Source organism: Rhipicephalus sanguineus, chromosome 10 (genome assembly GCF_013339695.2).
Source record: "Rhipicephalus sanguineus isolate Rsan-2018 chromosome 10, BIME_Rsan_1.4, whole genome shotgun sequence".
In the NCBI taxonomy this organism is placed as follows: Eukaryota; Metazoa; Arthropoda; class Arachnida; order Ixodida; family Ixodidae; genus Rhipicephalus; species Rhipicephalus sanguineus.
Window position 1 is genome coordinate 18,881,221 of NC_051185.1, and position 15,897 is coordinate 18,897,117.

The 15,897-nt window shown below is 40.7% G+C and overlaps 1 protein-coding gene across 1 annotated transcript in view; it reads right to left on the reverse strand.

The window, feature by feature from the left end:
• LOC119407179 (collagen alpha-3(IX) chain) overlaps positions 1–15,897 on the reverse strand; it is an 85,550-nt gene that overhangs the window by 21,240 nt on the left and 48,413 nt on the right. The window contains exons 13-29 of the mRNA XM_049419624.1: positions 15,713–15,766; positions 15,567–15,626; positions 15,069–15,119; positions 13,834–13,887; positions 12,405–12,458; positions 11,433–11,486; positions 10,301–10,357; positions 9,383–9,436; positions 8,599–8,652; positions 7,249–7,302; positions 6,177–6,230; positions 6,050–6,103; positions 4,202–4,255; positions 2,734–2,787; positions 1,907–1,960; positions 542–595; positions 407–451 (exon numbers count right to left, since the gene is read on the reverse strand). Coding sequence (XP_049275581.1) covers positions 407–451; positions 542–595; positions 1,907–1,960; positions 2,734–2,787; positions 4,202–4,255; positions 6,050–6,103; positions 6,177–6,230; positions 7,249–7,302; positions 8,599–8,652; positions 9,383–9,436; positions 10,301–10,357; positions 11,433–11,486; positions 12,405–12,458; positions 13,834–13,887; positions 15,069–15,119; positions 15,567–15,626; positions 15,713–15,766 — 915 coding nt within the window. The remainder of the gene's footprint in view (positions 1–406; positions 452–541; positions 596–1,906; positions 1,961–2,733; positions 2,788–4,201; positions 4,256–6,049; positions 6,104–6,176; positions 6,231–7,248; positions 7,303–8,598; positions 8,653–9,382; positions 9,437–10,300; positions 10,358–11,432; positions 11,487–12,404; positions 12,459–13,833; positions 13,888–15,068; positions 15,120–15,566; positions 15,627–15,712; positions 15,767–15,897) is intronic.

Below are 15,897 nucleotides of genomic sequence, written 5' to 3' on the forward strand. Positions count from 1 at the left end.
ACTGCTGCGAAGAAAAAAAAAGAAATTAGGGCAAAAGTATGAGGAATGTTAAACTTACGGGCATAGCATAGGAGGCATAAATGATAACAACTTAAGCATACAGTGGAGCAGGCTTTGTTGCCAGACTTTGCTGACCATACAACGATCGTTTTCATTCTGAAGAGTTCCGTACATGTGAAGAATCTACTTATTCGTCACTGATGCCCCATTTGTGGATTTAACGCTAAATTTGTGAATGTTATAGTGAGAACACCACTTTGTAATAATTGTAAAAATGGTTTTTCACTATTCAAAGACTACTCGAAATAAATTTGATTCGCTTCATTTCCGTGCTTTTCGATTCATACTCGACTGTGTCTCTAATGTCACTCTTTGCATGACCTAATTTTGGTGCACAATATGTCACCTCTGTTCCACCATGTCCTGGCTTTCCTGGTCTTCCTGGAGGGCCCTGCATGAGGTGTTGTTGAATTAGAATTTCTGTCATCTGTAGCTTTCGTGTGCTAATAAATGTATGTCCAATGATTGTTGCTGGACTTACGGGCAGGCCAGGGAGGCCTGGGTATCCCCTCGGTCCAATTGGTCCCACGGCGCCCTGTGTGAAACAGCAAACAGCTCAAGTGTCCAAACTAGTCTGGTGGTGAGGTAATCATATGGACTATGGAGTAGCAAGTGCATTGTCTACGTTGCTTGGCAGTGTACACCTCGGCAGTGATGGATTACTAACCAGGCATCTGCCACCCTTCTAAGGAATACCAGCAAGGTTGAGGAAGGTCCGCCTTGGTCGTACTGTGGTTACGGTGCTCAGCCGCTCACCCGAAGGTCGCGGGTTCGATCGTGGCCGCGACAGCCGCATTTCGACGGAGGCAGAATGCTAGAGGCCCGTGTACTGTGCGATGTCAGTGCATGTTAAAGAACACCAGATGGTCTAAATTTCCGGAGTCCTCCACTTAGATGTGCCTCATATCATATATCATATCATATCATGGTTTTGGCACATAAAACCCCAGATAGTATTATTATTATAAGGTTGAGGAAGCTGAGAAAGTGGACACCAATAATTCTGTGGTGATATAAAGGTAAGTGCGAGAAAAACATGTCAGCATTACCTTTAATTACCTCGTTACCTTCATAGCCAAGAGTGCTGATATTGTTATGCAGGTAAGTACAATAGGCCAGTGACAAACAGCCAGTCGGTTTCACGCAAACTAGGACACTTTCTTTACAATTTGCCCTTCGCAATGCTAATTCCCTAAAGGCCAATTTGACAGCATAATTAAAACTAGAATTGGATATTGATGCTAGGCAGAGTGTAGATCTTAATCTGCCTTGTCTTATTGTGTTCTTGTGCGCTTTCATTTCTGTCAAGAGACGTGGCCGTTATTAAATAATGATGTGAAATTTAAGACTGTTTGACTGCTGAGGAGTCACAGTTATGCGACACAAGAAAGGGTAGTGCTAGCGTTACCTCCTGATATCACCAAGGAAACCCACAGCTTTCATTTCACCAATGGCCGATCGTCCGAAAGTTAGGAAATGGCATACAATGAGTGCATTAAATGATATCACTTTCGACAAGCGCAGATTATGATGGTTTTCGTATGCGAATTTTCAGCTTGGCATCTTGTTGAAATAAATATCGGTTCTGTATTCAAACTTTTTCGATACTTTGAAAAAGCCAGTTTCCACTTCGAATAGTTTGGCTCCTCCTATCTTCCCCTTTGCGTTTAGTGACAAATTAAGTCTTGCTGAGGTTCTCACTTGTTAACCTGTTAATGTCACAGGTAACCTGGTTAATGTTACAGAATCTGAGCACTTACCATTAGCATCTGCTGTTAACATTGTACTCGTCAACACTTGCAGTTTAAAAATACTACTATTCTGAGTATAGATCATAAGGCCATACCTTGACCCCGTCAGATCCAGGCTCCCCTTTTGGTCCAGGATAACCTCGAGGTCCCTAGAATATGTGCAGAAGTGAACTTGGTATTGGGGGTGCAAGTATTAGTATCATAGTAAAAGTTCGTTAAATGGAACCTCGAGGGACTGGAAAAATCTGTTCCAAGTAACAGATGTTCTTTTACTGAGAAAGATGTGCAGAGGTGCGGCATTATTTTTCATAAACAACCTTAACATTGTTAGATGTCCTAAGCCTAAAGAGTTGATTGCATTGGCCAGTTTATTCAGTGGTATGGAGCTTGTCTAACTGATATTAAATGACTATGCTTTGCTAGTTTGTGAAGAGTACATATTCAAGGAAATGATGGTGACGGCGCTGAAAAAAGAAGAATGTCGCTCTAATTGTTTCAGTTGTTTGCTGAATAAGACTTGTGCAGGTCGAGTCTTTGTCACTGTTTATTAAAGATGACTTTCTAGATAGGAGACAGGTGTCACGAGAATATATTTCAGACTGTCCCTCTTTTCAAAAAAGTCTTTTAGAGCTTGCGTCCATGGTTTTGAACGAAAGCACTTTGCGTTACCCGGATGCAAAACCAACCAATTAAAGAAGCTATCCAATTTAATAAGCGATTTCCATTAACTAAGATTCTGCTTATTACATTTTGCTGTACTTGCGCATACTGAAAGCTTCACCCTCACCGGTTTGAACTTATCTGATGAAATAATTGCTGCGATATCTCGGTAATGACCGCAAACAGAACTTTGGGGGAAGCACAAACTGTTAAATGAAATGCGAGTTTCTGTAGCTTGCATTGGAGAATTCACTTCACTCACTTGCTCGCCAGGTATGGCAGGCTCTCCAGGAGTTCCAGGCTGTCCAATCTCCCCCTGGCAACATGGAATGGAGGAATGCACTTAGTTAATGTATGGATTTCCATGGGTTTCATTCGTGAGCCATGTCGATTTGGTTGATGAATGCAAAGCACCGTGCTCTTCTTCTATGGCCGATTGCATTCTATTATATATCGACAGGGTTGCCACCTGTCAGGTTTTCGACCGACCCGGCCGGTTTCTTAGATAGCGGGCCGGTTGCTGGTCCGCACCTAAGACTGGCTGGCATTGGCCGCTTTTTTTTTTTGTCATGATATCGCAGTTATTTATTTTCTGGGGCGTTTTACAAGTGTCTGTTCAACAACTACAACATCAAATATTTATCACCATTCATCAAAACTCTTAAGTAGTCAACCCTTTTTAAGATCCCTTCCAAGGGTAGCTATCATTGGAATAGAGCATGTTATTGCATGTGTATGTAAATATGAATATCCGATATCTTTGCGACATATGCACAGTGTACATTTTAACGTTTGTTTGTGTCTACGATGTCACTGGCCTAGTGGATTGAGATACAAAAAAGAACTTCTTATGGACGGGCGGCTCCTTTTCATTCAGCACATTTAGAGCAATAACCAAGACCTCACTTACGTACCTTCAGTACGGGTATTTTTGTGCCAGCAATAAGGCTAGTTGGCTAGCTCAGTGTTGTGCTTTTGTGTACGCATACATTAAGTTTATTTTGCTCAATGAATGTTACATTAAATGGCATTGCATGCTATAAAAAACATGGCCTCTATTGTTCAACATTAACTTAATTAAAAAACCGGCCCCCGAAGGGCTGGTTTTTTTCTCGGGGAGAGGTGGCAACCCTATATATTGATGCAGCTTCAACTACGAAGAATAATTTGTGGAGTAGCACTTTATATGTGTACTGATCATGCTGCACGAATTCTGTGACACAAAAGTTTTTATTTGCATGCAGAGGAGGCGGTGCAATAATATTTCACCGCACGTTACTAGCTTATTGTTCTCTACCATTAAAATGTCGCATAAAACTCTGCGCTTATACTCGTGCCAATAAAATGTGCATTTTTTAAAAGCTTCATGACAGGGCACTGTCATTGTAGTTTGATAGTTTATTTGTTCAAGTGTTAATTTGTTGATTATTTGCAATACTTCCAGTCTTCTGACATAAGTTAAGGCATATGTAAAACACACTATGCAGTCAAACCTCGTTACGGCGAATACGGATATAACGAATGACTTTTCGGATATAATGATTTAGTGTCAGATGCGACTGCGTTTTTGCAGGGGCAGAGTGTACAATGAAAGTTTTAAATACAAGAATACAAAACAGACAATAAAAAGTAATCAGTAGAGGCAATTAACTATAATATTTCGAGCTGCAAACATGGTTCACATCGCGGCTTTAGAGGCAGGAATGTTGACATCATCCGATTCAACGTACTTTTTCGCCCTTTTCACCACGCTGACCGAAAGCACCCGCTGCTCCGGTGGGCCCCTACGAGGTGTTCAAGAACATGTAAGCATTGACTGCATGCCATACATATCTAAGTCTAGCTCCTGCATACACTAGTGCATGGTTAACACTAGAACCTGACTTTCGCAAAATATGATCTTACGAAATGCTTTTAGGGTCATACTGACCTTAAATCAGGAGTTAAAATTTAGTTATGTAACATTGCAAGAACTTGCTTGCACAAAAATCACTCATTCTTGGTTGTACGAAATGTAGACTAATGATATGCATGCAATAAAAGACAGTTTCAGTGGGAAGATTTTTAAGTGTAGCGTGGGCATTTGTTCAGTCTGCTTTGTCATTTGTGTTAGCCTGTCTTCAGTTAAATCAGCTTGCACATACTGTACACTCATGCTGTGTTGTTGATATTGCAACTTCAAAAGTGCATTTAATTCATTCATTTGTGATACGTTAATTTCAATCTTTGCATGCAACCATGGCTTGTGCAGGGGTTCAAAATTAATTGTAACAAAAAAAGAAAAAAAAAGAATAATTGAAGAGCAACTTCTCAGTAAAATCAAGCAGGAGATAACAGGTAAATGTTTAGTGTATTGATAGCTTTATGCATGCATTTCCATTCGCGCAGTAGGCTTGAGGAATGCCAGTTTAGGCTGAAAGCTGTTTAGATTCAGATTTTTTATGTGCACTGGCAATTTAGTTTAGGCCTAAATTTGGTTTAGATTCAAGAATCAAACAATTGTGCTTTGAGGTGCGGGTTTCTTAATGGTTGGAAACTGTCGAGTCCATAACTTCACCTGAAAATACAAAAAGAAGGTCATAATCAAATGAAAAGTTCGCGAGGGCTTTATAAATTTATAAATACTGTGATCTTATACAAGAGCTTAGCAGTGTGGTACACTCGCAAGTACACTAAACAATAAAATAAAAAAGGGGAACTGCACTCAATAGGTTTCTTTACTCATGTTCTTAAAAAGCGAAACAAAAAGGCAAGCAACGTTGTTCCAGCGATTTTCGAATTAAACGGTCAACTAGTGACAACAAAAACAGACAATCATTCTCAGCAAGAGTAAAATGCTTGCTTTTGACTGAAGATGCTTTGAGATAATGAATTCTTTTTCAGGAGATCCTACAGCCATTGTACCTTCTTTACATCACTCATGCTTTTAATTTGTCTTTCCAGTAAAGGGGACAATTTTTTCATCCTTTTTGCTACCTGTGTCCACATTCGGGGACATGACTTCTTAAGCAAATAACACTACAGCAAGTTGCTCAGGGTCAATGAAAACTTGCGCCTCTGACGCCATGAGTGTGATTTACCCATACTCCAAGATTGAACTGCAGAAGTCAGCATTAGCAGCTGGTGCACGAACAAAACAAAACGGCGGTGGGCAGATTGTGCAGTGCATGGCTGCATAGTCCTAACTGTTCAAAGTTCTGAAATCAATATTTTTTTTTTTGCATGCCGAGTAATGTGAAAAAAAAAAGGTCATGCAATTGCTGTTTGGGAATCATATAAAAAATATTTGAAGCACTGAAACCCAGAATTAGCATTTACTGCCGGTGTTTTTTGCCATATATATGCAACTAAAGTTCCCGTTTGCGGAAACCCATTTTTAACCTTTGAAAAATGAAGTTTTTGTCGGAATGCTTTTTTTTTGCCCTTGTGGAACCATGTGAAATGAGATTTTGCAAACTGCATCTCTTTTCCTTGCTTACGTTTTTTATTTTTGATAGTGAAGATGTTAACGTATACCACAGGTTTCAATACACTTGGGTGGGGGTTGGGGGCAAGAAAGCAGGGGACACTGATCTCACAGGCAGTCCAATAAGACCTGGCTCCCCTCTTGCTCCATCGATTCCAGGTGGACCCTGAGAAAGAACACATTTTGTTAAGGGACTTAATGCACACTTGTGATGTGTAAATTAGTGAGAAGGCACTTACACGGTCACCTTTTGGACCGGCGTCACCTTGGTAGCCTCTTTCACCTCTATCCCCCTGAAAGTGTGAATGGTGTAAGAGAGTTCAATCTCATGAACTCTGAATTCAACTTGTATACTGTGTTAACAGGATTGTGGGACTGAAATCTTACGACAATAGCAATGCAATGTATTCTCATTTATACGACCTACCTATGCCTCGCTAAATATTTGTGCCGTCGGCATTTGTGGTGTCTTGACTTCTCTCTTGTGTCCGTGTTTGCACGCCCTGTCTCTTTAACATGAATACTTACCAACTAGCCCAGCTGTCTGTTATTCTAAGCAATCTGAAGTCGGTACTAACCATAACAAAACACAACTTCAGCACTACTTACCAGTTACTGAATATGATCATTATGTACCGCATATCTGTTCTTAGTGTTTTAACATACGACTTATGCTCCCATCAACTCCTCGTAATATTGTATAAGATCTGTTGTCATTTATTGATGCTTTCTATCTATTTGTGCTTTTTTTGTTCTTGTTTAGGTGCCCTCTTGCAATGGTCCCCATTGGGACTGGAAGAATAAGTAAACAAATAAATAAATATAGTCAGTCTAAGATATTCTTATTTTGCTTGTCATGATTACCTTCAGTTGAAAAGTCCTTGATTGCTCCCTGGGTTTTTTCCCCTTTAATGTTGTAGAACAGATTCTTTCTCGTGGCACATTAAACTTCACGCTCGTTTCTTCAATTGCTTTGTCAGCACTGTCCATACAATGCAGTGAGTGCTTCGCAAGTGTACAGATCTTGGCCATGATCATGAATGACTGAGCTTTCATATGTCAGCTTAGTTATGTGCATTGTGACTGAACATCGCTGATTACTATGAAGACATTTCACAATGGCTCAAAAATTTACGTCATTTGCTACAGCTTGAAATAACAGTTGAATCATCCCAAATCTGAATGTGCATACTTACTTGAACCTTACAGAATTGTTTTTAAATTTGTCTCACAGCGAAGTTCAGTTCAACTACGATCCTGCTATGGTTCGACTGTATCATGTGTTATTGGGATTGTGGAGTAAGTGCTTACCTTTGGGCCTGCCACGCCAGGGAAACCACGAACACCACGGTCACCTTTGTCACCCTGTTGTAACAGCAAAATAAAAAATAATAATAAAGTAGAAATCGCAACCTTGTCACTGTTTTTGCACATTCTATTGAATGCCATGTCGAAAAAATAGGCAAGCTTTTCTCGACTGCCTTAACTTCGTCTTCGGGGGGTTGTTTGAAAGGGCATTGCACAGTTTGTTTGACTGAATCGGAGCCTAGAGACGTTGTGAAAGGTGTTACTAGTTCCCAAGTTTTCATCATGTGTTTTACGGCAATGTTAGGGGCAATTTTCAGCTGCTACCTGGACGTAAAACAACTTTACTGATTTTCCTGATCTGCAGAAGACACGCAGTAGAGGCACAAGATTTGAAAATAGCGATTTACAGAATTGTGAACATAAAAGACACTAAATGATTTCTGTTCATGACGATTTAATTGTCAAAATTCTTGTAATGAGAGGTGGATATATCCCCTTCAGGAGCAAATTATGATCAAATGTCTGAAAATGCATCAAATTCGCATGGCATGATTCCAAGGCACTCATTATTACATTTCAAGAAGGAAAATGAAGGAATGTGTTGTTTTGTGTGAGTCTCGGTAATTAATGTTAATTAGCATGTAATTAAATATCTAATATTTTGCATTCAGTCAGCTTCAATGCTTGCGTAAAAAGAATCAAATACTAGGTGCAAAATGCATGCACAGTTTGTTTTTTGGTTGTATTCATTTCAAGCAAAGAAAAAAAATACGCTTGACATTGGTCCTGGAACGCGGAACGTCAAACAATCGTCGAACATGGTAGTGTCTCCAGCAAAGTGATCCTCTGGTGCAATGCACAGCAGAATGAAGTTAAATGACCTCTAGTCGTCCACTCAGGAAGCCTACACGAATGTGCACACTGCGTTTAAAGCCTTTTGAAGAAACACGTGGTGCGTGACGCTCCTCCGAAGTTTATGTGTACAGTTGTACACACCACCGCTGAAGGGGATAGGTATTTTTTCTAAACACAGCCCTATCAAAGAAACACCTCCAAACCGACAGGGCTTTTCACTACTGAAGAAAGGTTTGCGTATGCGCTAGTTGGTATTCTATTTCAAACGTGGCCTTAGCGCATGTGAAGACAACAGACTGACCAATGAGACAGTGCTAGTCTTCGTCGGTCAGCGGTCTCCACGTGCCCTGCAGTCACATTCTTCACCACTACCCTGTCCGAGTGTTCTGATGCTTGTTTAAAATTTATGTGCACATAAAAGTAAAAAAACAAAGTTAAATGTGTAAAGTGATGACACAGATGTGTTCCTATTGCAGCCGGATTAAAATGCCACCCCACCTTTTGACCTTCAATACCTTGCGGGCCAGGTAGACCAGGGCTGCCCTTTTCACCCTGCATGATAGTTGAGACACATAGGCTATTCTCCTAGTAAATCAATTGACACTTTATGATGTCAGAAGTATGCACTAATAACGTATGTCTCGATGTAGTGCTTAATAACGTAGAGAAGGATACCTTTTGAAGATCGTGGCATCAGACATCGTTCTCAGCCAATATGGAGAAATGGACTACTTTGTCTACAGAAGCTTGGAAGTGTATGTTTGGTAGGAGACGTTGAAGATAGTCGTGTTCTTAAAGGACCCCTAAACCACCCAGAGGTAGAAACTTAATTGTGGTGTTGCAGTTGTGCACGAGTCTTGAACAAACGCGTAGCCACGAAAATTTTTCGGAACGGTGCCGTTGTAGCGGAGTTACACGCGCTTGATGATCCAAAAGCAGCGCTAGCTCGCTTTGCTCTTTCCTTTGCTACATTTCGTTCTTCAGCTCGTCTCTCCTCCTGGCCAAGTGCTCTGAGTGGTGAGTGTGCGTACCTGCATGCAGACAAACAGGTCCTTTTTGTGGATGACATGACCACACTCGAATGCTAACGTCACGGCCAACACTGGGGATACCGAAATGGCCAGGGAGGATAAGAGATTGTTTCTTGGAATTTGTGGTGCGCCCATGGCTTGTAGCACTGCCGCGTCTGGCATTGTTGATCGGGACAGCATTCTGAACTCGATTTGCGCATGAAATGGAGGTGGTTTAAAGGCCCTTTAAGAAAAATCTCCTCAAGCTTTACCTGCACGCCTGGTGGTCCAGGGTCCCCAGGAACGCCTGGACGTCCAGGTAAACCCTGCATGTGGATGTCGAGAACGACACTGTCACAAACTTGCGCGAGGCAGAGCTTCCCAGAAAATTGAAGATGTTATGAAACGGTTAGTAGAGGCAGAAGAAAAGGTGTCTTTAGACCCTCTTTGTTCTCGAGATTTGTTCCTTCCTTTGTACTGACGTCAGCTCTAAAAGTATTGCATGTTTGGCCACTCTTCATCATCGTTAAGAGCGTGTAGCTTCAAGTTGAATCGAAATGTTGTTGCTGAGTAACATTTACTGCAAGAGTGCCTGATGTTATTCGCTTTGAAATTAACACTTGCATATGCAGATAGTGCATGAAAAAAAAATTGAGAAACAGTGAGGGATATTTTCAAATGTAAAATAAAATCTAAGGCTGTATTTTTGTCTGTAGGTGTTAAACATTATGTTAATATCAACATGTAACGGAGCCTACTACAGATGTAAATGTAGCTGAACCAAGTTTGATTGCTGATGCATTTGTCTGGTGTTCCTGTACTTATCTTGCCTGTTGAAAATTTCTGTTTTGAATCATCTCTTGTGGAGTGCTATTTGCATGCATTACTTCAAGTAGTGGGATATTGTCTAAGGCAAGCGAAACCTCAGTTAGTAAAAAAAGAATGTAACGAAACATCAGATGTGACGAAGTTACTTGAAACTCTTGTCTCATCAAGATCACTGTGCAAGAAATACATGCTTATAGTGAACATGAGATATAATATAGTCATCGTCATGTCAATTGGTGTTTCATTATGACAAAGTTTGATCTTATGCATACTCAATTTGGAGCACTCACGATTGTAATATGATGGTGTGCTTATTTAGTTTGCTGATATGAAGGACGAAATTAAACCATTTCTAAACTCACTGGAGACGATGGCCCTGCGCCTGTGACTCCTGGGAGACCGTCACGACCAGGGGGGCCCTGGGAACAAAAGAATAGTACGCTCAAACCTCATTATAACAAAGTCGCATCTGACACGGAAATAAGTTTGTTATATCTGAAAATTTGTTATAAATGTATGTTCGTAACACTGTATATATGACAAGATTATCCTTCATTTACTTCGTTATAACTAATAATTCGTTATATCCATGCTCGTTATATCGAGATTTGAGTGTATTACTTTTCTGAAAAACAGCTGGGAGAGCTATTAAGTTTCCAAAAGAAGTCCAGTGGTTTTGTGGGTGGGTGTTTCCATGGTTTTGTTCAATATCTGAAACATCTTCAAGCAATGTGGCATTTTCCAGTAAATTTTGGTAGTTGTAGGTAGACGAGGAGACAGGTTCGTGCATGCATTTGTTGCCCTTTGTAATGGTTCTCTGGGTGTGCTGCTAAGAACAAGGTCCTGGGTTTGATTCCCAGCTGTGATGGCCATTAAGCAAGATATGAGAGCAGGCTAACTGGTATTCCATAGCTAATAAACTTCATGCACAAAGGAAAACGATGAAGATGGGATGGACACAAAGAAGCACTTGTCAGTCTCCAACCTGTCTTCCTTTTGTGCTTATTTTTTTTAAGAGCCATATATTTTGACGGGCGAAATGGCAAAACAATTGTCTGCTAGGATTTGGGCGCACATCAAAGAATTACAAGTGGTCAAAGTTTACCTCCAGCCCTTTACAGCAGCACATACTTTAAGTAAACCTCATGAATCAATCTGGAATTCTCTTTTGCCCATGAAAGTGCTTTCTGCTCGCGCATTGCAGCGAGTTGCACCTTGGCATGATTTACAAAAAATACAAAAAAGCAGAGCTTGTAGCTGTAAGTGAACTTTTACGTAATGCAGGGAAAAATTACAAGCCTGACACATCCTTGTACAAAGACGCTGTCCGTCTTATAGCATTGCGTGAGGTTACGTGTAGTATGATTATCACTGGGTTGTGTGGTAAACGAAATGCAACCATATGTATGTGCCTGTATCACAATACGTTTACATCAGAATATGTTTACATTTTTTGTCATATTTTCATTAATTAAGTAAATGTTGGATACTAACAGGTGGACCTTGGGGGCCTGTGCTTCCTGGTGAACCTTTGGGCCCTGGTTCGCCCTAGAATAAGACAGCCACTGTTGAAAAGTGAAAGCCTGGACCAATCTTTTAATTTCCTCAGATTCTACAATCCCGCATGCACAACTTTCTCTCTAATAGAAAGTTATGACTTGGCATTTCAACATATGATAGGATGTATATAAGATGCTATCATTATAAGCTTAAGTACAAACAGAAAACTAATCTGCACAAGTGCTATGTGTAATTGTATGGAAGTGCAACGTATAATGGCCCTGTAACCAGTTTTTACTTATTTAGTATGCGAATGGTTACGTTTAATTAAGGCACCTTTACAAATGCAGGTTGATGCAACAGTGCACTGGAGTTCTTTTGCTATTGTTTGCACTTTAATTTATGGTGATGTTACCATGCACATAAAATTAAGTCGCAAGTCAGAGTACATGGTGACGTGCACTTAGTATCAAGTTTGCAACTGTGACGTAGTTCATTGTGCATATCCTGCAGCCTGGACTGAACCATTTTTACGCATGTAGGTGCTCCCGAAAATGCAACAACGCGTTCTAGTTGGCGAGGGTAGATATTTGGCCTTGTTGGTGCAACATATTCATATTGTAGCATTCTAGTTGTTTTGCGCATGTTTTTGTTATATTTATGTTCACAGTAGACCACTGGCTAGATTTTTTTGTCACTGTAGAACTGTCACAGCTGTTGCTAAATGTCTGAAGAGTCAACTTATGAATTTTCTAAAATAAAGAAGTGTGTTTGAATTCTGTAACCATAGTGCGCTGTAACGTTGGCAAGTTTATTGTTCAACATTCCTGTAAAATCTGGTTGTAAGCTTTCATTTTTTAAATTACATTCGCATATTATGTCGATATTCCATAATATCTCATGCTGATGACGTATTTTAACAGCGCACTATGTGCGTGCTTTGACAAAAAGTGCATCGTAATTTACCGGGAAACCACGAGGACCGGTTGGTCCTGTGTTGCCTCGTTCACCTGGTTCACCCTGCGCACATCAAAAAGAAATTTACAATTTGTAACTAGGCTCTGTGTCATTGTCTTAACAATCTGTTCATTCTGTTAACATCACTTTCACTTCAAAATGTTCACTTCATTAGTTTTATTCTTTGTATAGTTTCAAATGTCTAGGTTTGACAAGTGCGACAAACACCATTGACAACAGAAATGCGATGGGAATGTGAAGACAGTAATTGATATTCGCAGTGGAGATATGACGGAAATTTCGATTTCGAGACATATTTTCAACTTACTTTGTTATGATATATTCATTATAGTCATAGTCATCATACCGAGGTTCAGTCGTGGTAAGTTTTTCGTCAATTGAAGTATGCCTGTGAGAACTTTGACATAATTCAGTAAGAAATCAAATTAACCTTTCACACATTGTAAAGAGCTGGCTGCATAAGATAGATCCGTGAAGCATGCAGAAATGTGGAGCTGATCGTTGTTGACCTTTTTTGTTTCATTTTAATTTTTGTTACAAACAAGGTTCTTGCATTACTAAGGAAAGGGGTGAGGGATGCAGTATCTGTGCAATAGAAAAAGGACGTCAGGTAGAACGCAACAGGTTGAAAAAAAAATGCGATAGCAAGAAATTAATGCTATACGAAGTGAGGCTCGCCAATGGATACTCTCAGTTTGAACAGCGTTCCTGTTGCAAAGGCGGCCGAAGCAGCGAAGGAAACTAGCGTGCTTCAACTGTCGAGCTGTGACACTTGATAGTTCGCGCTCATCTTCTGTTTGTTCGTTTAGCGGCGTCCCTTCAGCTCGAGTGACTTTCGTACGCTCGGTAACATGAGCGCGGACATCACGGTGAAAGCGTGAAACATTCCTCTTCCCCTCACCGCGAGAAAACCGCGCGAGCAGACAACGGAAGGGCAATGTTCTCGCTGCGCAAATATAAGAAGCGAGCGAGCTTGACGACGACTTTTAAATGCGCCCGTCGCGCTGCTAGCGCCATCTCGCTGGTAATGAAGAAAGCTTATTATCGCCTGCCGTCTGTGAGTCCGTCCAGCGGTAAAGGGTATGTATATAAAGCTCGCCGTTAGCTACGTGGAGGATCTGCGTTTCATGGCGTAGTGGATAGCGCCACTCGCTGCGGAACAAGAGGTCCCTGGTTCGATTCCGCGCTTCGGAAGCATTTTTCTGAATTATTTTTCTTTGGGGCTTTTATATATATATACATACTTATACATATACGGTGCATGACGGCGACGGCGACGGCAAAATCCAGCCGAGACTGTCCATATAATTGCTATCGCAATAATAAAACATGATAATGGGCATATTTCAAGACAAGGTGAAGATTTGTCAATATCTTGTAGTAGTGATATACATGTCAGCCAAAGCTTTGGTGTCACCTTGCTTCCTGGTAATCCCAAGGGTCCTGGCAGTCCTCGTAATCCTTGCTCCCCCTGTTTAGGATAAATTAAAGTGCAGTGATTAGTAATTCTAGCCAACAAGCAAAGTTAATTCCAGTTCTGGAATGAGTTCGTCAGTTGTTCCAAGATGTTAGCGTGCATTCTTGTCATTGGGCCGACTGCATGCTGCTCAGTGATGAGATTGCCCAGCGCATCTATTGCAATGATGTAGAAAGGAAGGACATGCTGTACATAAAAAAAAAAGTTTTTAATGGGATTATAAACTGTCTGCAAAATGTCCACGTGCATTCAACCCAGTTGCAGAAGACTTTATACCAACAATAATGTAAACAATGAATGTACCCCATCTATAGACTTTTTACCTCATTAGTATATGACATTTGAGGTGGCTGGAGAGTTTTGGTGTGTCCAGGGTTTCAGTATTCTCAATAGCGTTTGCATAATGCCAGGTTGCTGATTGTTGGTAGTGACTTCTCGCAATGCCTACTGACTATAGTTGGTTACAAGCTAAGCATAAATACAAGCTCGGCCCATAGAACTGCGGTGTGCCTGCCATTCGTCTGTGCAAGAGAGTTGTGCTAGGTGGTTTTCATTGTAAACAAAGTGCTTTTTCGCTGCTAATGTAAATGCTACACATTTTAGTAATTAAAAGTTTGTTGTCCTTACTTAAAGTATGCAATTTCCTCTAGAAGTGATGTCTGAATTTTTGCTGAAATTTGCCAGGCAGTTCAAATTCTGGACCGAGAACCAGCAACACGAACATGTGTCCGTATGGGAAAATCACCTACCTGAAATATGCACGCAGTGCTTGAAGTCACAGAAATTATCAAGTGCAATTTGATGAGGCACCTATGCAAATTTGCTCTGAGTGGGACAGCAATGACTGTGGTTGAAGCCTACATTAATTCCTAGGTTTCAAGCAACTATACAATGCCTTGTACACACGAATTCATGTCGCTGAGTGTCCATGTAAAAAAAAAAAAACGAAACATTTAGACGGAAACATTAGTAGAGAAAATGTTTGCTAACTGCCTTGAGGTGTATCGGTAGCAAAATGAAGCAGCACAGGCACTGGCTCAACATGGATGCACAGTAATGAGCAGCATTACAATAGGAAATGAAAGGCTTCTGTTCTCAGTAAATCTAGAAACACAGAGCCCTTTGGAACTCGGCTTAGAAACCTAAGTTCTATGCCATAAGCTTGGATAACCTACTATGGGTCCCGGTGTCCCGGGAACTCCTGGAGGCCCAACTGGTCCTTCAACCTGCGCCAGCAAAATGCAGTTGGACGTTACAAGCTTTTGCAAGAAAATTACAAATACTACGCAACATGTTTCACAAAGATCACCCCAGTGCCTTCACATGTTTAGTTTGTGGTATTAGCGACACCAGTAATATTTTAAATTAACTGTGTCGTGCAATCACACTTCATGACTTCGATACTGGTCTGTTCTAATTTCTCAGTTTAGACACGTGTTCTCAAACTGAAAAAAAAAATTGTTAAAAAATTGAGCATATGTTGAGTAATTGAGAAAATTATTAATAACATTTTCTTGCAGTTGGCCAAGTTGTAGCAGAGTTTCTCTATGAGCGTTAAAGCACAGCACTTGATTTATTAGCTATTTGCAGATGCATTTTGCCTGGTATTTGCAGTATGAAAGTGGGAAATCATTGAAATAAAGACGAAGTGGTTTTAATCTGGCTGAACTCACCACTGCTGTACTGCCTGGAGGGCCCTGTGGTCCTCTTGGTCCCATGGTCCCAGGGACACCCTACGTCAGTTAACTCAACTTAATATGTCGTCTTTTTAAGCAAAATTGTACAAATGACGAACATTGCACAAGCAGCACATACTTACAGGAAGGCCTGGTTCTCCAGGTATTCCACCATCTCCCTTTTGACCTTTCAGACCCTGGAAGAAACAAAAAGTGTCTTCACGATCTTCAGAAAGGTTTGATGGAGTGAACCTTCAAGTACCAGGGGATAATTTACAGCTGCTGTGGAAGCCAGAGGTTTTAGAGAACACGTTCCCACTTGGCAGCT